The 26,028-nt window shown below is 40.3% G+C and overlaps 1 protein-coding gene across 2 annotated transcripts in view; it reads right to left on the bottom strand.

Moving 5' to 3' along the window:
- ATP6V1H (ATPase, H+ transporting, lysosomal 50/57kDa, V1 subunit H) overlaps positions 1-25,807 on the bottom strand; it is a 49,047-nt gene extending 23,240 nt beyond the window's left edge. Inside the window, exons 1-8 of one of the 2 annotated variants that reach the window (XM_008940445.1) lie at positions 25,680-25,807; positions 16,598-16,700; positions 14,744-14,833; positions 9,646-9,759; positions 6,272-6,376; positions 5,084-5,137; positions 2,246-2,343; positions 601-793 (exon numbers count right to left, since the gene is read on the bottom strand). In XM_008940445.1, the coding sequence (XP_008938693.1) occupies positions 601-793; positions 2,246-2,343; positions 5,084-5,137; positions 6,272-6,376; positions 9,646-9,759; positions 14,744-14,833; positions 16,598-16,700; positions 25,680-25,783 (861 nt within the window). In that variant the 5' untranslated portion in view covers positions 25,784-25,807. The remainder of the gene's footprint in view (positions 1-600; positions 794-2,245; positions 2,344-5,083; positions 5,138-6,271; positions 6,377-9,645; positions 9,760-14,743; positions 14,834-16,597; positions 16,701-25,679) is intronic. The other variant, XM_008940446.1, reaches the window with a different exon arrangement.
- Between the last annotated feature and the right edge of the window lie 221 nt (positions 25,808-26,028).

Here is a 26,028-nt window from a genome sequence, read left to right as displayed (position 1 = left end):
TGCAGAGTTAGCACCCATGAACACAAACTGGTGCTCTCACAATGAAAACATCAAGCCTCTGTGCTTAGTTCTTCCAAATTATCTTAAATGGGACCAAGAGATTTCCAGGTAACATGGATATAGTAAGTCAACTAATAAAATTTACATAAACATCCTCATTCATCTTGACAGAACCACCAAGAAAACATTTTTGGACTAGCAGATAAAAATAATTTCGGAGTCACTCAGTTGCACAAACATCTATATTTAAAATACTATTTTTTAATTAAAGCTTCATAAAGCAATATTTATCAGGTATTAGTACCTCCATTGTCTCACACTAGTACCAGAAGAAAAAAGCTAGAGGAGGGAAAACACTAGTGCTCATGTTAATATAGAGGTTTTTAGTTAACCTTATTATAAGAAGACACTGAATAGCAGACATCTGTAACAGCATGTCTAATACCTGTAGCAAAATCCAGCTTTCAGAAAAAGAGAGAATTACTCTTTTCAATCCAGGACACTGATACGGTCTAGCAGAAGCAGTTGTGCCTCAGCGACATCCGAGATCTCCTCAGTAGAGGGAGAAGCTCAGTGCAATTGCAGTCAACAGACACTTACCCGAAACGCTGCCAGGATGATTCTCGTTACTTTCTCTTTGACAGATTCCTGAAGAATATCCGACAGCACTGGCACAATATTATATCGACGGAGATATTCACACATTTGAGGGCTAAATGCCAGTAGCCACACACAGAAAATCATCTGATACTGGAGCTGGAAGCCACATTTGTTGCTCAAGACCCCCATGATACTGAAAAATTAACATAGTATAGATTTAATTTTAAAATAACGACTGTATAGTCTGTACTGCTCCACCCTCAAACATTACAATAAATGGTTTACAGGAACTTAGTGGAAAGAGCTGCTGAGGATGAGCATGCAATACACTCTTCATAGTATCCTACACAAGTACTTATCACTGTACAAGCAGCTTATTCAGGAAGACATTTTAAAAATAAAGTTATTTCCTCCTTAGCCTTACAGCTATAAAGCAGCTTTTCCCCATGTCAGTTGCTGAGGTGTTGTATCCATCTTCAGGTTCACCTAGACTCTTTTTTAGTGGCATGTTTAGAGCCTGATTTGTCATTCCAGGAGAAAGAGAGAAACACAGAGCTACTCCTTCAGAGATAAGAAAGAGAAGTAGTAAATAGATGTATAAAAATGCAACTTGTTTCCTTAATCATCCCTCTCCACAGGAGTGCCCACAATAAGCTGAAGTAGTTATTTAACAAGCAAGTCCTCAAAAACTGGATTGTAACACATCACAGATGTACAAAGCATCACTGAAGAAATAATAAGATCTCCAAGAAGAAATCCTGCAGAAGCTTTGTTGACTGAAGTAAGCTATTTACAAGTCCATTCAAATAACCAAACCAAGTTTAAAAAAAAAAAAAAAAAACAAACCACCACTCACACAACTGTAACAAGCTACTTTCAAGATCATTGATATCAAAAGTAAAATAAATTCAAACTTACTGAAATGCAAGCTTACTGTAATGTTTTAATAGTGTATTAAACAGTCTCCTTGGTGAAAAAGTTTGTTTCACTACTGTCATCTTGACACTTGCAAGTATCTTTTCAGCTATAAGTTCACAGGCAACTTTGACTTTTCTCCATTTCAGAGTACAAGACTATTTTTCCTTAAAGTGCAAACCGTACAGCCACCATCCCCAGCAGAGGCACACATGGCGGGAAGTCATTTCTAGATAGCAATTTTTTTAAAGAAGATGAGTGACAACACCCTAGTCTCGTGCAGAACTTTTTATCAGGAGAATCTGGATAAAAGAATCACCTACTTGAAGCCACATATGGAAAATAAAACCCCTGAACTTAGCTCTAGAATACATTTCTCCTTTCACTAATGTTTTCAGACTGAACAACTCCAAAACAAAACACAAGATTAGCAGAAACTCATTTTGTTAGTCCTTGTTCTCTTAAATTAAAAAGAGAGCATCTTCAGCTAAAGACAAATGATTGCATTCCCCTTCAGATATTTAAGCAGTTCCTCATGAAGAGTAAAGTAGCATTAAAGCCTCAACATTGGCACCTATATCTGCAAATTCAATTTGTTTAACTGTGTTTATGTTTGAAAACAAATAGGTTTTGTACTCAAAGCAGCTGTCTTTTGCAAGAGAGTTCTATTCCACAAGAGGTCACTGGAGAGTGTGTAAGTAGATCCATATGAATTGAAATAAATGCTCACCAATTTACTCCATCTGCTTCTACCCACGCAAAGCGATATTCATTGACCCTGAGCATCAGCTGCAGGCATCCAGCAACACACTGCACATACTGCGAACTCTGGGTGAAAAGAACACATCACTTCTTACAAGAAGGGTTAGGTAGATAGGTGATGAAGTTCTGTCTTCCAAACTAGGCTTTACTGGCATGCTTCAACACACATTTCTTCAGCAACACTTCTGAGTTAAACAGGCTCACCCTTATGAAACTACAGTTTCTGATTAAAAAAAAAGTCACAAGAAAAGGTGAGAAGCAAAACAGAAATGGTTTTGAAGAGGAAAGAAGTCTTATGCATGTGGTAATGTAAAATGGTGTCACAACAGATTTATATAGCCCATTTGAACATGCCTTCTTTCAGCATCTATGAGTGAAGGCTGTCTTCAGTTTGGTTACACTGCCAGAGTCCTTTCATCCACAGAGTCAACTATTACTCTATCGAGCAAACTTTAGGAAATAAATCAGCAAACTGGTTACCAAGTTTGAAGAAGTTTGCTAGAGGTCATGGTATAAAAAGTATTCTTGGACTCAGGTTCTTCCCACTCCCGTTCTCCAACTTGAAACAGCAGTGCTGCCATCACAATTGTTTATTTTCCTATGCAGTAAGTACCATGCCCATCATAATGACATGTATGCTTATGCAAAAAAAAAAAAATACCATTACAAAAATGAGTATACAAATTCATCCTCAAAGTTTAGCTTTGCATTCTGTTTTTTTTCCTCTTTTCACTAAAAGCTTAGCACAGCATACCGTGCTAAGAATAGAATAAAAAGACTAAAGTTTTCCCATCAGGAAAACTTTGACACACCACCAAATTCTGTTTTCATTCAGAGTCTTATAGAAACACAAACAGAATCATTAAACAGCTTTTCATCCCCAAAAGCATGTATTTTATGTGTTACTGCTTAGAAGATGGGCTGCAGTTCAAAGATGGAGTTGGATTAATACATTTTTCTTCCCACTACAGAAACAGAAAGAACCTAAGGTACAAGACAAGTGGCTTTTTTATCCCCTTCTCTTTAGCTGAACCTCTGGCATTATCTTCACTAATATTCAGATATGATGCTGATAAAATGTCGCGGGGTTATTTTTTTCCTATAAGCCTTTTTGTTTTCTGTCTTGAAAGTCTTATGTTAGATCACTCACATAATACAAAACCTTCAAAACAGTGAATGGAGGAAAGAAGTTCGGCAAACCCGTATGAAATGAGAGAAAATTAACAAAATTTAAAATAAAGATGAATTAATTCTGTGTCTCTCATCAGAGGTTAAGACCTTTATGTGAAACCTAAGCCTGAACATCTACATCCAAATCATCTCATGGAACATTAATTTCCCAGGGCAGATAATCACACACACACACCATGCAAATAAAACAGCTACACACACACAACCCTCCCGCCTCAAATAATGCCCTCATTTATCTGCATCATCAACCTGTGCACTCCTGAATTTGGCGTTTCTTTTTAAAGAGTCTGCCATAAAAGCATTCTCTTCCCACACCACCATAATCGAAATTTCAGAATAAATCCCAGCCCTCATTTCCTGTGTAAAATGCTACAACGGCATGTCTAATTTACTCTGACATAAATTAGACAGGGCCTGCTTGGAAATGCTGCACAAGCTAGATAGGAAATCAGAACATTACTGAAGGCAAGGCAACACTTACCCAACTTAATTATCCTAGAATTTATCTATGCTGCTTTGGGACCCTACAGTGGTACAGTAAATCCATGCAGTGCTACAGGACAATGAATGCATATTTCTAATAAAGTTAGAAGATCTCATAGATGCTTAAGGAGTGGTGTTGGGTGCTGCAAGCCTATTTACTTTTTCAAGGGCTTTCAGCCTAACAAAACCTAACAGTATGGCACACAGAAATGCACATGAAATCGAATCAACAGTGGAATACTTCAACTTCTATGCTCAGGCCATAATTTTAACCCCTATCTTTCCGATTTCAAACTCCAGTCAGGTTCTAATTTAAGAGGCTTTTCTCTACAGGAAAGCAGCACCTTAAAGTGATGACTGCATTTAGAAGAAAAAATAATCTCAGATTCATATTTAGCCTTCTGAAAAAAGAAACTCTTTCAGGTTGCAAAAGGCATGAAAGAGCAAACTGAATTCTATTCCACATTCAAAAGTTATGAAAAACCACCTCGTTGTGACACAGCAAAACAGGAAATCCAGTTATGATGGTCATTTTTGTTTGCTATACTGTCACAGTTCATTTCCAAATTCAACAGCAATTATCTTAATGAAATTGGATATAAATAAATACTGGTGTGAAAAGGACAATCCAGTTTCCCTGTAATTCAAGCTATTCAAATATGAAAAGCTTACAGCTTTGAAAGCACTCTTGTAACTTCATGCTACAGAGGTGGAGGGTTTATGTTAGCTTTAACATCTGACATGGCCTAAGTTCTGCACATTAGTAGAGCCAAAAGTGTCCTAATCTCAGAGGCTTCCCCTACAAGTCTGACAGTTGAGTGCTAAACTGTATTATTCAAACTAATGGCACAGAATTTTTTCATGTTTTAACGAAGAATGCTAGATACATCTACAGTTCTAAAAACCAAAACCAACTTGTAAAATACATACTTCCACTGCAAGCATTTTCTGTGAATCAGTGTTTTAAAAGTACTTTTGTTTCTTGGCGCCATCCCCTGGCACTCTGTCATTGTACAGTTCTGAGACCAAACACTTTCTGCTACTGACACCAAAACAGCCCTGCACCTTAATCCAAGGAGTGGATATCACCTGCTCTGAACAGCAAATTGTCAGATTTCAAAGATATACTCACATCACTTGTGGAGACTGCTCCTGCTTCCACAGAACCACCTGTGCCACGTAGTTTCTAGCAAAAAAACCAACATTTTGTATCAGAGCTGTCCTTCACCCTTATGGAACAGTTGTTGCCAAGTTTCTTCCAATCCTCCAACTTCTCTAGCCATAAAAAGATGAAGAATCTCTATGATAATTTTTCTATATTTATATTCTATTTCTATATTTATAGTATATCATGATGGCAGATTGTATTTATTTCACGCACATTCCATCATGTCCAGAATATCCTTGGAGCTGATCCTGGTATGTCAAGATGTAAGGGTTTGTGTTTTTTGGTTTTGGTTGATTGGCTTGGGTTTTTCTTAAGCGTGGATTTACTCAAGACATTTCCATCTTCATCTTAAAAGTCTGAGAACTGTTCTCTTAAAACCTTCTGAAATAAATTACAACTTCAAGATTCTTCTTCCAGAGCTGGGCAGAGGGGAACCCACAAAAAAAAACAACCAAACAAACAATTCCTTTTATTAAAGCTAGTTTGGATGTAAAACTGAAAAATATGCCATTACTAAACCTACTGAATCTTTCTCTGCACTTCAGAATCCACTTGTGCTACAACATTACCTTGGAGAATGACAAATCACTGGGATTTGATAAGGATTGAATGGGAAAATCTCCAAAAATTAATACAGAGGAGAACAATTGATCTTTGAAGAACCAACCAGCAATAAGCAGTTCATACTGAGTTAATGCCATAAAAGTACTGTTCAAATAAGTCAAGATTTAGTTTCAAGAAACAGGACTTAAAGGCTTTGCACTACAGTAAACTGGAAAATAATCTCAATATTCACTTCCTGCCTCAACGTGATTTTTATTCCCAGTAAAGAGCACTGAGAAACAAAACAATATAGGGAAACAAAAATCCCTCATCACTGTTTCTCAGTATCCAGAAGAAAAATCAATGTTAACCAACAGAAAACGCAAAAAGCCTTATTTTTTATTTTACATTTTAATATTTTATATTTTCTACTGTAGTCCTCAAGTTAAAAACTATGTATTCAAATAAAGGATACTTAGCTTTGAAAATGAAGTAAAATTTCGTTTCAAAAAAAACCAAAATACACCTCATGTTTGCATATCTATAAATCCATATGCTTGAAAAAAGTTTCTGAAGTCCCTGTAACACTGAAACAGCAGTAGCTTTTACCTGTGAACTGAGCTGAGTTTTAATCCAGTTGAAATAGTAATTCAAGTCACTGCCTTCCATGAGTTCTCTCCCCCAAGCAGCCAGTTTGGCAATAATTCTTGCTGCCTGAAAGAGAATGTAATAAACTGATTTCTCAAATTCACTGAATCCTGAACTTGCTGCGAGGTTCTATAAGCTCTGGAAACCAAGTTTCTGTAAAAGACGACCCCTTACAGGAATCAACCCATTTTCTACGTATGAGTCTCTTCATGCCTACTAATTTTGTTTCTTCAGCCTTCTGCTGCTTCTACTTGCCCATACCCTGTATATTTTCACATGTTATCAAGTACCTGTAAGCTGATAAAGTACTGCTGTGGTTTGGGGTCAGGGCCACCCCCAGGACTGTAACAGATGCTCTCTATTAACCCCTACCCCCGAAAGGCAAAGAGAAATGGAATTAGGGAGAGGAAGACTTATTGATTAGAAAAGAAAACAGCTTTAATAATACCACTAATAATAACAATAGTAATAATGATAATAAAATAGAATCTTGGGGTCAGTTCTCCTGCCCACTCCTCCCCACAGGTGTGGGGTACTCTCTGCCCCCTCTGTGTGGGATCCAAGCTCAGCAGTGGCCTTGGTCTGCACACCAACCCCCGGCAGTAACTCTAAACGAGAAGTCTTATCACTGCTAAAACCAGTCAGTTTATAAAAACACTGCTAACTTCAGACAGAGCAGTTCATTAGAAGAGCTTTAGCTAAAAAGTTAAAATAATTGAACTACTTTACCCCAAACCAGGACAAGTTCACAAGGCACCAACAAAGAATTTGGAAGGGGATGAGGGGAGTTGTCAGTGGGCTACTGCTGTGGGACAACATTACAGTCAGAGATCCATCAACAGGAAGGCACTTGATGGCATGACAACTACACTTTAAGCAACAACATACATTATCACAAATGATTGCCATGTATTAAAGTTTTCTGTACTTAAACTGAAGTAAGTAGTCTTCAACAAGGGAGAAGGTTCAAGCCCAGAAAGAGAGCAGAAAACCAAAAGAAAACGTAGGATTTAAGAATGAAGCTGAGGAGTAAAAGTGTAGTCAGGTTAAGAATTGTTCATGATGCCTGTGGCACAAGAACACATATAACAAGAGTATATTTCTATGCCAACCTTTCCAAATTATGTTTGGAGTACTCTGCATTGCAGCCTGCAGCTTATTTGCAGAATTAGTGGTTTCTAAACAAGAAACCACTGAAGAAGGGGTTCATTTGCCTGTAATACAGCTCCATGGTGGAGGGAAGAGAGGATTCCAGGCACCCTCCGGCTCTACTGCACCACAACCACTGATTTATGTGGTTAATTTAATCGATATTATGATTAAAAAAGAAACAAGCCACCTTCCATGGTCAAAGAGTTTAAATCACCTTTTAAACAGATGTTCTGAGAACAGAAAAGTAACAACACAAGAGAGGCTTTCTGAGCTGCCTGGCTTTGACCACTCACTGAGCATTAGCCAGTACAACCACAATTTAAAACAAGCCATACCTGTTTCAGAACAATTTGTAGTACTAGCAGTCCATGTTACACTGAGGATTAAAATAAAAAAATATGGATACAGAAAATAACGCTGAACTCCAGGATCACTTGGAAGTATCAAAAAAGTTTGGAAAAGGAAGTCTACATCCATGCCCATGCCTTTATGATGGCTTATATCTCATGATCTCAAAATTTCATGGAAATTAAGAGATATCTGTATTTTTTATGATCTTTGTGTTACATGATCTTGTTACAGATGGAGAAAGAAGATAAATAGAAGGACAAAGGTCTCACAGGGCACCTGTAGCAGGGTGGGGAACAGAAGAGGATCACCCTGTCCAGGCCACACTCTATGCCTTAACACACATGAAGTTTTCCATTTACATTAAAAACCCCGCAAGCACCCACTAAATGTGCTCACTCTGCAGCCAGAGTTTTTAGATAGCTAGAAGGATTATGAAGAAGAATCTGGAACAATGATCTCTACACTGAAGTGCATCAAACCCACTTCTGAATGTGGCCAAGCACCCCTATAAAATCCCCCCCCTTTAAAACATGAGCTACTAGATCTCTAGCTTACTGTGCTCCCACATTAAAACCACCACCTGGCCCCTGAATGAGAGACCATTCATGCTGAGCAGAATTTGGGTCTAGACACAGAGGACTTTTATGCAGATACAATGACATGGCATCAAAAGTCTTCCAATGTGCACAGCAAGAAAGAAAAAAAATGGAACCAAAAGAAAAAAGTCAATACTAAAACTTGGTTTTGAAAACATTCATGTGCTTTGAAAAAAACATATGCACAAAGAATACTAAAAGGCATAAGACTGTAAACTTAAAATGTATGTAAAAGTTACTCCATATATAGTAACAGCACCCAGTGGCTCCCATCACAGTAGATAACTGTAGAGAACACAGGTCATAACTCACATGGTTGTACTGGGTTTGGCTGGGACACAATTTTCTTCATAGCAGCCCATATGATGCTGTGGTTTGGACTGGTGACCAAAATAGTGTTGATAACATACCAATGTTTTAGCTGTTGCTGAGCAGTGCTTGCACAGCATCAAGGAATTCCCTGTTTCTCACTCTATACTCCCAGTGAGTAGGCTAGAAGGGGGCCAAGAGGCTGGGAGGGGACACCCAGGACAGCTGAACAAAGAGATCCCTGGCTGGGCATCAGTCTGTGTTATTGCTCTTGTATAATTTTTCTTAGATTTGTTTTGAGTTCCAGCCCCCCTCCCCCTTTTTCCCCTCTTTGCTTATTAAATTGCCTTTATCTTGACCCATATGTTTTCTCACTTCTGCCCTCCTCAGTTCTCTCCCCAGTCCCATTGCAGGGGACTATACAAGCAACTGAGGGGAGCTTTCTTGTCACCTAGGGTCAACCCACTACAACAGATATCACTTCTTCCCTGTTATGGTTACCAGATTTCACACAGCACTGTAGTAAATTGGGCATATGAGAGAATAAGGTACATCAGGGTAAAGATATTTCTTTTTCACAGGTTGAGAACTCAGATTCTAATATTTGTACAGCATGAGGAGCATTGAGTGGCAGTTTTGACAGAAGTTATTTTTCTAGTTATACCTTACTGTGCTTCATTAATTCTAAAATTCTTGCTTTTCTGAGCCTTTAAAACCTTCTCTAATCTTCCAGAAAAAAACAATGTAACTTTTCTTTCTACAATGTGGTCAAGTGAAGCTTATATTAAGAATGACTCATCTAGGCTGCAAGAAGAAAACTTTCCAGTCCAGGCAGTAGTTTAGCTTCAAACTCTAAAATCTCCTAAAGAAAAATAAAACCAGCATTTCTCTATACCATCTTCCAAGAGAGGTTCATTTAAAACTTACCATATGCACAGTGAAAAGATCTTGTCGATTCAACATTGGCAGAAAATAGGACCATGCAGTGTTTTTACCACGTTTTGCATAATCAAAGAAGATAGAAACACGCTGATGATTTTCCTGTAAAAAATTGGGAGAGAGATGACACTCAAAAGCATTCCACAAGCTGCTATTTGGTCCCAGTTATGTTGTCATACATTATCAGAGTGTATCCTGGTTTGTAACGGCCCATGGAGATCTCTGACAGTTACCCGAGGATACAGTTTATTTCAGCACTCCAACCTTAAGGTCAAAAATTTTAGGTGGGGGGAAACAAACTTTGAAACCCTAGTTATAGCTCAGTAGTCCAACACCTGCTTGAGTAAAAATGCATGTATCTTTTTGATCAAGCAAGCAAAAATGAGGGAAATGAGACAAGTTAAACACTGTCATTTTCTAGAGGAACATTACTCTTCATCCAATCAGTTACGCTTGAACAACATCCATGTAAAGTTCTCCCCGTATTGCCACATCCACACAAAAGCCTGTTGTTAGCTTGGCTGCGTGTGCTACACGTGAAACTTTGGAGAGAAAAGCCAGTCCTGCCTCTCCATTCCTTTCAATGGGAAATGAGCTCTTCTCTCCCAGGTGTTATTTTAGGCCACATGCACACCCAGGATAGGGCAGAGCTACCACAAGTCCATTCTCTGGGGCTTCTGGGCTGAACCAAGTACCTGAACCTCAGCACTGTGCACAGTTTCTACAAGTACTTCACTTAATAACTACCATGGAAAGCAGCTATTATGGTTTTCCTTAAAGCAGACCAGAGAAGAGGCCATGCAAACTTGAATAAGAAAGAGAAGCTCTGCTATTTCCCAATAGCCTAGGATATAGACAGTGTTCCAGACAAATCAGCCACCTGGATTCTTGCTTTTCCTCAGCATTCCCATACACTTTGTACCCTGGTGGATAGTAAACTTTCACTCTAAACAGATGTCTTCCCACTCAAGTCAACTACTACGATCAAGTACACAACTCCTGCCAAGGAATGCAAAACTGAAATGCTGTAATTCAGGAACTGGCATGAGAACAGTGTATGAGCATCCCCTAGCCAATGAATTTCATTTCAGACTCCTCTAGCAGAAGGGCGTTCCTCCATCAGTTAAGCACCCTGTTTTAACTCTATGGACCAAGACTCAGCTAGACAGCCCTGCTTGTTGGAATACCATCCATGAAGCACAGGATGACCTGAATGTATCTGAACACTGGCATGTTACTAAGCATCAGATTTGCAACCAACCCTTCACTGAAAAGTAACAAAGTAACTTCACTGAAAGTATCAAAGTTGCTGAACCACATATGCTGCAAATTGCTGTCCTGATCAGTGACTCAGGAAGGTCAGGTGTCATAGAGTTGTTCTTGTTGGAAGTGACCTTCAAGATCATCAAGTGCAACCATTAACACAGCACTGCCAGGTCACCACAACACAACCTCAGCACCACATCTACATGACTTTTAAATAGCCCCCAGGGATGCGGACTCCACCAGCGTCCTGGGTAGCCTGGGCCAGGGTTTGACAACTCCTTCAGGGAAGAAAGTTTCCCTAATATCTCATCTAAACCGCCCCTGGCACGATTTGAGTCTGTTCACCCTTGTCCTATCACTTGTTATTTGTGGAACAAGACACACCATTCCCTCACAACAGCCTCCTTTCAGGTAGCTGTAGAAGCTGAGTAGTTCTTCCCTGAGCATTCCTTTCTCCAGGTTAAACAACCCCAGTTTCCTCTTATAAGACTTGTTCTCTAAACCCTTCACCAGTTACATTGCTCCTCAACATTCTTCTTGTAGTAAGGGTCACTGGTTATCAAGACAATCATGACCCTCACAGTGATTAGTGCTCTATACAGCATGTGTCAAAAAGCACCCAAAAACCCTCTCAAAATTTCTTGTTCAAACTGAAATCAAATTTTAAAAGTAAGATCTCGTGAATACAGCCTTGGTGGAGAACCTCCACTCTGTGAGAGCTGGCTGGATGAAAACTGGCAGTTCAATCAAATAAACTGCTGTTAGCATCTACTCCTGCTACCACAGCCTACCTGAAAAGGTCAAAAATAACCCAATCACTGACTTCAGTTTACAACACAACTAAGGAGGAGACAGACAGGTCTGGAAGCAGAAAAGCTGAAATAACTTCAACACACTGCCAATCAGAAGACTAGTCTGGCTTACTGTTAAGATGGAGCGTATAGACAGGAGGGAAGGAGCAGAGAACTGTCTACAGCCCTGAAACATGCTGCACCTTCCTAGACAGCTACTGACTCCGTGGTAAAAAGGAAATCCCAAAGCTCTCTCATCAACAGTTGAATAATTTAGTATCTGTCATTTCTGACAAAGCATAATAAAGCTCACTTGGGTTGCACCAGCTAGAGGGCAAGTTCTTAAAGATTTCATAAGCAACAGACTGTGCAGTGTGACAAGGTCACTAATCCAGAAAAATCATTGCAAGTATTTATCATATGAATAGAATAAGAAAGGTTTCCCCAGGGATTCCCCTGTGCCAATACTCTCCACCTTCAAAAGTAAGCAGAGTGGTGATATTCTTATAAGGCAGTCACCACATCAATTACACCTCTGCGAGGCTCCAAAAGAAATTTTCCTTAGAACTAGGATCAAATCTAAGTAGAACTGCTGGAACAACCCTAGATGCTCAGGTAGGCTTTTGGTGTGCTCAAAACACTGCTGAGGCAATTTTAACCACCTCACAAGAAAAACACAGAAAGATAATAGAAGAGCCACAGGCAGTCATTATCATCACAAACAAAATTTGAACACTGTTACCTGTGATAGTTTCTAGAAGTTTCAACTACCAAAACTATCTTCCAAATATTTTTCCCATGAAACTGCAGTGAACACAGTGAACATCCTTGCTCAAAACAATTTTACTGAGTCAGTAGCAGCATGCCAGTCCACACCCTTGACCAACTCCTCACTTAAAATCTTTGCATGTACTCAAGACTACTTGGATGAAGACAGGAGAATTCATATCCACTATTGTGGGTTCTTCTGTCCATGCAGTCCACAAATACCAAACTCACAGTCACAGACTCAATGGCCAATATGCTGCTTTCTGACAAGAATCTTCCACCTTGAAGATGTGCACCCAAGGGTTTGTAAGTCATCACTGACAGCATGTTCTACCATCTGAAAACGATCAAAAGAAAACAGAAGTCCTGTTTCAGCCTTGACTAGAGACATGGAGGGCTAGGAAGCCCCAAGATGATGCCATCCACATGTTGGCACACAAGTGCTCTATGCAAGGAGCAAGATACCCCAAAATAATGGAATCACACAGAGCAATGCAAAAGCCAGTGCAGCCTTTCAGACACTGAAGCAAACTTTCTGAAGTGAAGGAAACATCCAATTTCAAACAGAAGCAAATATGTACTGTGTACCAAAATCTCTGTTCTCCTGTATCACTTACAAAGCATGGCCAATGTAAACTCATTATAATGTTTAATGCATTCCTGTGTCAAGGTAAGGCCCCAAATACAGAAACGTCCGTGCGTGACCATAAGGCTAAGAAAACACATTCATCTAGACATATACAAGAGAACCAATGCAAAAAAATGAGATACTCAAAACTACTTTCTGTGACCACCCACAACTAATGCAATTGTTCAAAAGTGGGCGAGTGAAAGTCTCTACCTGTGGGGTATTAATTCCACAGCATGGGAGATTATATCTGCTATCACATATTGTACCTACAGGCTATGTGCTAGTGTCAAAGCACAAACAAAACAAGACCTACTAACATTCATTTAAAGTTCCACAAGAGGGCAAGTTAAACAATTACTTCTGTGGCCACCAATACATCTCACACCAAATACAAGACCCATTCCTTCACAAAAGTAGCCATAATAAGGAGTTCTCACACACCAAGACAAAGTTTGTCATCAAATGCATAAATCAAAACAAGGTACTGCCAACTCAGTGTCCTAAAAGAGGAACGACATTGAGGCTCCCTTTTGTCTCCTCTGCTTCTTGATGTTTGCATCACTCTTAAGAAAAAGTAAATCTAAAGAGGAAGAGGGTTAGAGTGACAAAGCTGCAGATGGGCATGAATGAATCACTGTCATCACCACCACGAGCTATTATTTCAGAAGTTAGGGCACTCATTCAGGGCTCTCATGTGCAGACAGGCACTTGAAAGAACACCATCATCCCCATGTTGTAGGCACTGTGGAGAGGTTCACACTTCCAGCTTGCCTTTTGACAAGATTGAATACTCAGATGTGCAATTAGAACTCGTGTGGTTCCCCACCTAGGACAATGCCATAAACCGTTAACTTTTCACTAGGCACATGTCACTGTAACCTTCCATTAAATGTAACAGAAAACAGGAGAAGAGAAACTGGCTACAAGAATACCAGGAGAAAACCTCAGGCAACTCAACCCATGTTGTTACATCATTACTCCAACTGCTTCCTCTTAGTCTACTAGAGAGCAAAGAAGTGCAGAAATGAGATTTTCTGAGCAAAGTCTCCTCTTGACTTGTTCCAGTCAGAACAGCAGTCCTGACACCAAATTTAATGGCCTACACTTATAAATCACTGTATCCCATAGCTACGAAGAGCTATATATTTCACTGAATCCAAAGTTCCTGGGTTATAATTAAACCATGCAGAATTTCAGAACATGCTGTACTAAACAGTCTAGCTTATGTTGGAAACCTGAAGCTGCAGAAACTACACCTTCCTGATGAGTGACCAAATTAACACCTTTGTAGGAAAGGCTTCAACAACTTCAAATTAGAAGTCATATGCTATCTACACAACAGGAAAGAGTTGAGTTTATAAACCATTCCTTCAGTTTTGCATCAAACATGGTTGATAGCTGACAGACAAGCATACAGGACTGTTTTATTTCCGGAACACAAACATATATATACACACAAGACTAAATTACTCATACTTTAGGTCTAACATTTAATTCCTGAAGACAAGATCTGAAAATTTAAAAGAAAATTTTTAATAGAATATGACAAACACCTGGAGCGACCTGTCTTAGGCTAAGGAAACATTCAAGTATTCATTTAATGCTTAAAAATAAGAGGTTTTTGACCTACTTGCAGCATATCATCAACCATAGTCAGAATGTACTGAACCGTCTGTTCCTTGGAGATATGAGTCATCAAGTTTATAAATGTTTTAGCACACTAGAAAAATAAAAGAGATTAAAATTAATATTAGCAATTGTCTTCATTTCTTTTGATAACATGAAACAGGACCTCATTAATTCACAGTTAAGTCTTACATATGCATTGAGCATCCCAACATCATATTCAATTGCAATGAGATGAATACATTTGTCATTATATTAGAAAGACAATTTTCTGTCACATAGATCGTTACTCTTCACAAATTTTTTTAAGGCTTTCAAATAAAATAACAAATACTTGCTACAGGAAGTCAGCAAGGTGCTTTGTTGAAAGACTCATTAGAAAAATCTCCATCAGTATCCTTCATCATGGCAGCGAGAACAACTAAGTAAATCAACAAAACAGCAACAAACTCAGACATGGTATAAGAAAGTCTCAGCAACCAGAATGGGAGGGAGGGAAGCTGGGTCACTCTTAACTGTTCACTTCCTACACCTTGTTCATATTTGAGCTGGTTTCTGCCTCCTGAACACTCTACAATTTCAGGAACAGATATAACTGTTGTAGCAGGCAGAGCCCGCCCTAGGCAGGGATGGGCGTTGGGAAGATGTGCGATGTACCGGAGAGCTCAGGCCGCCCGCGAGGGGCGCTGTGGGCGGGGATTAACACAGAGAACCCATCGCAATGACGCGATAAACGCCACGTGCTGCATCCTCCACACGTGCGGCCCCCCCCACGCGGCAGCCTGTGTCTCCATGGCCCTCAGCGGCAGAGGTTGAGTGGCCGCCATCCCGGGTCCGACTGCTGGCGACAACATATAATGGTCTGAAACAGTCACAACGCTACTCCTTACACTTCCTTCCCCTTCACCACACAACTGAAAGAAAAATGGAACTTTAAAGTGCTATATCACAATTATGAAGAGGCCTATAATGGTCCCTAGGCAAATTATGGCCCATTACGCAGCAGTCACACAATGCAGTCTGGGAGAAGGAGGAATAAAAAACCAACCAACAAACAAACAAACAAACAAACAAAAAAAAAAAAAAAAAAAAAAAAAAAAAAAAAAAACAAACACACACAACCACCCCACCCACACACACCACACAAACAGACACACAGAACACAGACACACAGAACAGCCAAAAATTGAAATAGAAAAAGAAGACTGCAAGCTTTGTGTCTTGAGTCCATCTCCTACTCCTCACCGTTCCCAATCTTCTTGATGCTGACATTGTCTCCTAGAACCTCAGGCTTCAAGGCTGAGATTCTACTGCTTTGAACAGCATTAAAGCATCTTTGGGCATCCTGCCTGGACTTTAAGCCAAACAGCATGGGCCACCTATCAACCTTCTATCAGCTATGGCCAATGTCTCATATCTTAGCATTCATAAAATGACACCAGACACCTGTGTTTAATGGAGTCCACCTCAGCAGCCCATGGACCCTGCTGCTGGAACTCCATTATAATTGCTCAGCTAGCTGAGCAGAAACCTCACTGTCAGTAGCTCTCATCAATAAACTGGAAGGGAAAAAGCTCCAAAAAACATGACTGAAGTACAAGTGTGCATGATCAAGTAAACTGGGATGAGGAAAGACTTGAGCTAGCTTGCTCTACAAATTCAGATGGCATTTCATAATTATTTAACAGTTTTTAGAAATTATGTCCAACCTACATATAGGAAAGAAGAATCATAATAGCAAGTTTTATACTTCTTCCATAACATCTTGACTGTATACAGCCAACAATAAAATAGAGTTTGTAAGAAAGTTTCCTTCCATCCTCCTCCCCCAAAAGACAGATTATTAAAAGAAAGTTACTTGATTGCCTTCCGTTTGCAACAACTCCTGTTTTTCTTCTGGATTTCTTTTCTGTTCAAATCTTTGAATAAATTCACAGTCTTCACCTGAAATCATCTGCCCTCTGAAAAGAAAAATATGAAACCGTAAGTAATACAAACAGGAAGATATTTCAAACTCTCTATTTGGTTTATGTGGCAAGGTTTTGGTAGCATAGGGGCTCCAGGGATGGTTTCTATGAGAAGACACCAGAAGCAACATCCATCCAGGTCAGACAGAACCACTTACAGCTGGCTCCTGGACAAACCCATCACCAGCCAAAGCTGAGCCACTCGGTGAAGAAGGGAGCACCTCTGTGATAAAACATTTACGGAGTGAAAACTGCTGCACAACAGTAGCCAGAGGGAGGAGTGAGAATACGCAAGAGAAATCTGTTTCATCATGAATAAATAAGTTTAATGACTTCAAGTATAGTCTGTTTTGCCCATGGTGGTATTTGGTGAGTGATCTCCTTGCCCTTACCTCAACACAATAACTTCTTGTCATGTTTTTTTCCCTGATCTTTTGATGCAGGGAGAGTAATAGAGCAGTCTGCTGGGCACCTGGTGACCAGCCAAGATCAACCACCAAATAAACATTTTCTTGAACTTGAGATATCAACAGTATCACTTCATTAATCCTGTATCCCACAGAACAACATAACCAGCTCCTTTCTACAGAAGGTCTCCCTTACAAAGAATTTAAAACTAGTGACAAAACAATCTCTCTAAAGCCTTCTCTATGCATCACCTTTGCTCAACAACATTCTTCAATTAATTCTTAAAATTCTGGAAGCTGAATGTCGGTGGAAATAGTTGTAAGAAATTACATACAAAGAGCTGGCATATTATGCTAAAACTGTAACACATAACAGGAAGTCTCCTGCTGTGGAGACCTTCAAAACCCATCTCGACATGTTCCTAGGCAACCTGCTCTAGGTGAACCTGCTTTAGCATGGAGATTGGACTAGATGATCTCCAGAGGTCCCTTCCATCCCCTGCCATTCTGTGATTCTGTAATAATCTAATTCAGCCTGCAATAAGTCATAAAAAATAAACTTAATTGTCATTTTAAATTTGCCACAAGCACTGAAGGAAATTTTAAGGAGTATAGAGAACCTGGTTCTTTATGTATTTTTAGCTTTCAGTAATTGTAACATTTCAGTTTTTCCTGGTCGTTTAAAAACTGATATGGATGCAAGCTCATCCAAACACACAGCAAGTGGGCTTGAAAGTAGACTGCTGTAGGTACCTATAAGCTAACAGACGTCTGCTTGACCTTTTCTTTAACTTAATATTCAAGGGGTTACTGCCATCACCAGTGCTCTTTCAGAACAGTGTAGATTCAGCTGAAGAGCTGACAGAATATTGAGGGTCTGTTATAATATAAAACTTACCATCAAAACAAAGAAACTTGTCAAAATAGTACAGCTAAGTATTCCACATAAGAAAAACTAGTTTTAAATAAAACAGTCCTGAAAATATCCAAGACTTTAACATGTGACTAGCTTTACTGGTTAATACCATGAGTGCTTCAGGAAAGAAGATTGTGCACATCATCATCAATACAGAAGTCAGAGGGGATGAAATTATCAGACATTACTCTGTTATTTCCAAGACTCATCTCCTCTTACATTTCCACTGAGTCAAATGCCTCTTCCACCTTGCAAAGCTGTGTGCCACGGGTTCTTTTAATCCACCCTTTCCACAATCTGGGTAAGCTTCCGTATACTCCCTGACTAGAGGTTCTATTAAAACCCTTGTAAACTTACAGGAAACATTTGGGGTTTTTTGTTTGGGGATTTTTTGGTGTTTGGGGTGTTTTGTTTTGTGTTTGTTTTTTACTTGGCGCTCCTGGATTCTTGAAACAAATAAGACGTACAACGTGTTCTTATCTTTCACTTAAACAGCTGTGTCTTGAGGATGGCCTCACCCAAAAGCCATCTTTTACCTATTTATTTTTCAAGCAAAGAACATAAGTGGCATAAGTGGTCCCATAACACATGTGCTATTCCTGTATTCTAGCTGCTTTGTAAGAAATATTCTCATATACACTGAGGAAAGGAAATTAAGACTTATTAGATGGAAGATTAATAAAGCTGGTGGTAGACCTTGACCAAAGGACTGAAGTTCTTCTACTAAAACTGAACTAATTTTAGGTGAAAAAGTAATTAGCCAAAGATGACCATGCTGCTGCCACACATCTTTTAGATTGACTTGTGTTCTTCCTTGCCTGTTAAAGATGGAATTGAATAGTTGTTGGGGAGATGAGGACAATTCATCTGCCACAAATACTGGACTTTAAAAACCCATAACTAGAAGCCTCTCATGTTTCAAACAATGCTGGCCAGGTTAGGGACTCATGGATAATATTGATATCAAAGTAACAAATGAGTGGCTTGTTTATAAGAATACTGCCATTTAGGAAGCACTTCAAAGACAACACAAGGTGAACCTTTAATTTTCAGCTTTAATGTCTGAAAAAGCCACAGCCTAGGAAGAGAGATGCTTCTTTATAACCAGGCTATTAGAAGACATCCATCAACTTCCAAAAAAAAAAAAAGCTTTCAAGCTTTTAGCTTTCATCATATTTTAGACCACAGTGGGGGGAAAAAGACAAAAAAAAAAAAAAAAACCACACCAAACAAGGGGATTGATATTCCCTTGAAAGGAAAAGATGTTAGGGTTTACTCTTTATTGCTTTGTAAGTGCATTTCAAAAAGATACTTTCCAATCTATACAAAATATAAGAGATTTGACAGCATTGTAAATAAGTTAATATTTTATCAGGGATCCCATATATTTGATTAATAGTTTTAGTAATTGCAAACGTATCCATTTCCATTCACCTTGTTTTAAAATTGAAATAACTGATTATGTAGTAAACATTAACAAACAACAAGAACAAAAACAAAAAGAAAAAAAAAAAAACATGTGGGCAGCCTCAGACAGCTGGTACCAGCTACTATGATGCTATCACAACATTTTCCTCATCTTCTCTTCAAAGAGACAGGAATGTCCCAGCACCTTTAAGCAAACAATGCAAATAACCAAAACTTCCCTCTATCCCTCTTCCTAACAGCCATTTAACTTCTTATTTTCCCAGCTATGTCTACACAGTGATAAAAATCACTTTGATTGAGCTTCAGCTGTCTATCAGGAGTCCTGTAACCACATTTTAAAGCTCTGTGCTTGTAAGATTTATAAAGCATGAATTTGTAAGACCACCATTTTTAAAGCTTCTTGGTTTCTCAAGATGATTCAGAAACTTGTGACTCCTCCTTTTTATCATGCATTTCCTCCAGCAGCTCTTGTTCCTTTTTCTGTTTGAATGATTTAACCAAAGTCATTCTGAAGGTTAGGGGGTTTTTCTTTGGTTTTACATTTGGGAGGCAAGGTTACTGGTTTTCTTAATATAAGAAAGAATTACTAATCTGCAGCAAATATGAAGCTATCACATCAAGGCATAATTTCTTTTATTGAGGTATCTACAGTTCTTTGCAGCTACCTAAAGGACATTAATTTTATCCAATTGCTCAATAATTTTAACATTGCAAAAACTAAAACAATAAAAAAGGATGGATATACTCTACAGGATTGGACCACATTTGAAAAAAATAAAATCAGACCACTACACACACTACAAGTTCGGAACCTTCTGTCTTTCTTTGAAGACAAAATTGGCTTTTAAGGTCCAAGATACTTAGCCTGCTTTAGTATTGTCAAATGCTGCATGCCTAGAAAACCTGCAGAGCAGTAAAATACTGACAGAAGCTCACTTTCCCACAGAACTCATTCACTTACCCTTAGAAATCAAAACCAGACTTGCTCCAAGCTAACATACACACCCTCCAAAGACACTCGGACACCCTGAGGCTAATGCTGAAAGCAACTACACAGACAGCAGCAAGCCACTGCATTTACAAGGAGCAGAGGGCATCGACACCTCTAAACTGCTACAGGTTTCAAGACCCAAGGGCAGGAAATCCAAAAGTCTCAACTACATTTAATTTCCAGAAGGTAGCCAGACCTACACATCACTTTCCATTGTTCCAAGATTTGCTGCTGTCTTCTCCCTCAGACACAGACCCTAGCCGGAATTCAACTCAAAGAAAGTGACAATTTCAACATGAAATAAAAAGTCCTCTTCCAGTTTTGAAGTGAGCAGTGAAAACAGTGGCAAACCAGCAATATGTACAGTTGTCATATCTAAATATTTTGCTTTTGTGCCAACAGCATACATAGAAAACATCAAAAGTCAGCAGTTGTGTATTAGTGTAGCTTGACATCTACAGTCATAACCTTCAGAGATGGAATAAACAATATATCAGTTAATCTTTAGCTTGAACTGACTCTTCTAGGGAAGTCAGGCTACTAGAGCCTGACCAACTATTAGTAAGCCATTAGAATGTCTTCCTGTGTGACCCAGAGCAGACTCCAATGCAATCTTTAAAGCGTTGTTATGCACATAAAGCTGCCACAGTCAGATTTAAAATTAAAAAAAACCCAACACTATCAGAATTTCTTGTGACATTTTTTAATTCCAGCTACATAAATACTATATCTAGAGTTTAAGGAACACAATTATGTCATGCCTGAGTTGATGTGTTAACTTAGGGAAAACAAGCATAAAACTCCTTCCTGTAACGTAAATGCCTGAAGACATGAAGCACACCTCTGAATATTTATCTGCAAGCTTGCCACACTAAACGCACAGACCACCAGAACAGGAGCTTAAAAGAAAACAAGAGAAGTGTCCTTCAAAATCACCAACACCCCACCTTCCTTCTACTCTACAGAGCAGAACAAACCACTCTGGCCTGCCACTGAGAGGTTATCTGAAGCAGCGTCCACTCGTTAGGAACATGCTTCATTCCAGAAATGACTCAATCTACCTGCGCTGACTTCTCAACAAACCCTCGAAGACACCACCACATCTAAACCTCTTAGTTGTAAGGACATGTCCAAAACCAGGTATATTTCTATTTCCTCCTTAGAAGCACCAAAAGTTCTTCTTTTTCTGAAGAATCTCCCCAATGATAAGCAAATTCCTTGGGCAAGGAACCCTAGTTACCTTCAGGCTGCTCCACAATCCCTCTGGCACCACCTAAGTTGATCCCTGAAGCTACCTTAGGCAGAGAGCCAGGCTGCTACCAGTAAACACAAGATACAAAGATTACATTTATTTCAGAGCAATAATAAACAAGTGACAGTGTCATTGACAGAGGACACCAGGCATCGAACAGTCTCACAGTGGGGTCACAAACACTACCCAGATGCCTCCAAAATATGGCTAACCCAATATGGCTATCTCCACCAAAGAGAGGAAATAACTAGTGTGCTCTTCTTTCATGGATTCCAGAACAAAACGTCAAATGCTACATCTAGAATCTGAAAAGGAACCATCAACCCTGCCTCCTGGTCAAAAAAGTTACACAGAAATTTGCAAAGACAAATAAACAGAATTCAGCCATTCTTATTCAGCACCAGAGGGAGACTCACAGAATGCTTCAGGTTGGAAGGGACCTTTAAAGGCAATCTAGTCCAACCACCCTGCACTGAGCAGGGACATCTTCAATTAGAGCAGGCTGCTCGGAGCCTCATCAAGCCTGGCCTTGAATATCTCCAGGGGTGAGGCCTCCACCACTTCTCTGGGCAGAGAGTGGCAGAGAGCTTCACTACTCATAGTAAAGAACTTCTCCCTAATATCTAAGGTAAATCTCCTCTGATCCAGTTTAAAACCATTGCCCTTCCTCCTATCGCTGCACGTGCTTGTGAGCAGTCCTGCCCCAGCTCTCCTATAGGCCCCTTCAGGTACTGGAAGGCCACCAGAAGGTCTCCCCAGATCCTCCTCTAGGCTGAACAACCCCAGCTCTCTCAGCCTGTCATAGGAGAGGTGCTCCAGAACCTCTAGAATGAAGGCAAATTATAAGTGGTAGACCACACAAAGCACAGTCATGCAATATTAATACTACATATTCAGTTCAACAAGGCCAAGTGCAGGGTCCTGCATCTGGGTCAGGGCAATCCCAGGCACCAGTACAGGCTGGGCAGGGACTGGCTGGAGAGCAGCCCTGAGGAGAGGGACTTGGGGGTGCTGGTGGATGAGAAGCTCAACATGAGCCAGCAGTGTGCACGTGCAGCCCAGAAAGCCACCCAGATCCTGGGCTGCATCAAGAGAAGTGTGGCCAGCAGGTCGAGGGAGGGGATTCTCCCCCTCTACTCTGCTCTGGTGAGACTCCACCTGGAGCACTACATCCAGTTCTGGAGCCCCCATTACAAGACATGGAAGTGCTGGAACGTGTCCAGAGAAGGGCCACAAGGATGATCTGAGGGCTGGAGCAGCTCTCCTATGAATGAAGACAGATTGAGAGAGTTGGGGCTGTTCAGTCTGGAGAAGAGAAGGCTACGAGGGGCCTTCCAGTACCTTAAGGGGACCTACAGGAAAGCTGGTGAGGGACTTTTTAGGATGTTGGGTAGTGATAGCACCAGGTGGAATGGAGCAAAACCATAAGTAGGTAGATACAGATTAGACATTAGGAAGAAGTTCTTCACCACGAGGGTGGTGAGACACTGGAACAGGTTGCCCAGGGAGGTGGTGGAAGCCCCATCCCTGGAAGTTTTTAAGGTCAGGCTGGATCGAGCTCTGAGCAACCTGATCTAGTGGGAGATGTCCCTGCCTATGGCAGGGGGGTTAGAACCAGTTGATCTTTCAGATCCCTTCCAACCATGACAATTCTATGATTCTATATCTACTCAAAATACAACTCCTTGCCAAACAGAGCCACCTCCTATACAAAAAAGCAAGAGATTAACCTCCTCAACTTTAGAACCACTGGAGAAGCAGTGAAAACACTACCCCATCATCACTTCGATTGACAGTGAATAACTGTGCTCTCACCTTTATCCCAAATAACTGTGAAGTAGCTGTTCAATCCCACTAGGACAGCACAGGGACAACTGTGAAGGACACATCCCATTTGATGGGTAACAGGACACACAGTAACAGCAAAAGCCATTTAGATGGTTTGACAAATACTTGGTAGCTGCCACTGTCAAGTCACCAGCCTCGCTCTGCTACCTGCAAAGCCACTGCAACGTCACTCCTCAAACCGAACAAGGAACTGACACATCCGAAAAAACAGCTTAGAAGGAATTTTCTTCAGCACATTAGTTCCTTAATCCAGTTTATCATGCAGATGCACAATCACAAAGAGAAAAAAAAACAACACAACTGAACAAATGGAGTAGGAAAGGCTGAGCTACACAGCACAGGGTAAAGCAGGTAGTCATTAATGAAGATTCTACCACATTAGCATTTCCCAGCTTGCATGTGTAAAGTTTTGCAACCTTATTTTAATATGTAGCTTACTTTTACAAATATACCTTATTTTTATAAATATTTATTTTCTATATATCTGCCATGGGCCAAGGCTTAGTCTATTGATGATGGTGGTAACACATCTGTGAAAACATATTTAAGATGGGAGGAAAAAAAGTTGCTGCACAACATAAATTGCAGCTGGAGAGAGGAGTGAGAATCTGTGAGAGAAACAACTCTGCAGAAATCAAGGCCAGGGAAGGAGGAGGGGGAGGGGGGGCGCCAGAGCAGAGATTCCCCTGCAGGCCACACTGCAGACCATGGTGAGGCAGGCTGTCGCCTGCAGCCCGTGGAGGTCCACAGTGCAGCAGATACCCATCTGCAGCTCATGGACGAGCCCATCCCAGAGCCAGAGGATGCCTGAAGGAGGCTGTCACCTTGTGGGAAGCCCATGCTGGAGCAGGCCCCTGGCAAGACCCGTGAAAAGAGAGGAGCCCCTGCTGTAGCAGGTTTACTGGCAGGACTTGTGACCCCCCCTGGAGGACCCAAGCTGGAGCAGTCTGTTCTTCAAGGACTACACCCCATGGTAGGGACCCACCCTGGAGCATTTCATGAAGAACTGCAGCCCCTTGGAAGGACTAACACTGGACAAATTTGTGGAGGACTGTCTCCTGTGGGAGGGACCCCATGCAGGAGCAGGGGAAGTGCATAAGAAGTCATCCCCCTGAGGAGAAAGGAGCAGCAGAAACTGTGTGAACTGTTTCTGAATTGTTCTCTATGAACTGTTTCTGATGAACTCAGCACATTCCCCATTTCTCATCCCTCTGCACTGCTTGGCAGACAGACGTAGAGAAAACTGGGAATAAAGTGAAGCCTGGGAAAAAGGGAGGGGTGGGGGGAAGGTGTTTTTCATATTTGGGTTTATTTTCTCAATACCATTCGCTGATTTGATTTGTAATAAATTAAACTAATTTCCTCAAGCTGAGTGTGTTTTGCCCATGATGGTACTTGGTGAGTGATCTCCCTGAGCTTATCTCGACCCACGAGACCTTCATGATCCTGTCTCTCCCCTGCCCAGCTGAGGAGGACAGTGGCAGAGCAGCTTGGGTGGGCACCCAGCTAGGCTCAGCTCACCACAGTACATCCCAAAGAAAACGATAAGCTTATGTGCAGAGGCACTACAGCTCTCCCCACACTGAAGTATTTGTTTCAGCCTACACCCCAATTTACTTGTTTCCTTTGCTCTCCAGCACTATTTTTCCATTAGATGAGGTACAGCTTATTTTCCTGGACTACCAGTCCAGTTTTGGAAGCACAATGTGTATTTACACATAAGGCACCTCAGCAACAAAGGTAACACACCTACATACAAAACAACTCTTACTGTAAACGTTTTAATAGCAGTACTCAGCCAAAAACTAAAAAATTGAGAATGGCATTTGAATTGTAAGGGGAAAAAAAAAAAACAGACACCTTTACCACACATCTATGCAAACTTATATTGTTTGTTATTGCAACATTCAGTTCACAGAAGTAGAGTTCCCTTTTTTGTAATAAATCATAAGAAAATTTTCCCCAACCATTTTCATTTAATGTAGGCTTTTTCCAACTGTTTTCTCAGGACCAAGGTAGAATGTTTCTCACTGTGACCTAATGTTCCAACGTAACCCCAAATCCCCCAAAGCCTAACGTTTCGGGGAGGAGAGAGAGAAGAAGGAAAAAAATGTGGGAAGCTTTTACTTACTGGAGATATGACTGCCAGTTTACTTTGTTTGCCCGAACTTCAGCAGCTTTGGCAGCAATGATGTTTGTTGGGACAGCAGCATCTACAGCGCCTCTGATATCCATCTTAATTGATAATTAAAAGGTACCTAGAAATGCGAGTCAGATTTGAGACCTCTTAACAAAATATTAAAGAGCAGATTATCTGTTCAACATTTAAAGAAAAAAAATGGAAAATCTGTTTTCAGGTGTCCCGTTCCCTAAAGCCACACTCGGTACACTCAGAGAAATCAAAGTTTTATACAGCATGTAAAACGCGACTTCCCGAAGCAAAGAACTATAAGTTTACAAACTGAAGTTTAACCAATCAC

This window comes from Merops nubicus, unplaced genomic scaffold, assembly GCF_000691845.1.
Source record: "Merops nubicus isolate BGI_N331 unplaced genomic scaffold, ASM69184v1 scaffold7975, whole genome shotgun sequence".
Taxonomy (NCBI): domain Eukaryota; kingdom Metazoa; phylum Chordata; class Aves; order Coraciiformes; family Meropidae; genus Merops; species Merops nubicus.
This window is presented reverse-complemented; position numbering and strand designations above follow the sequence as displayed.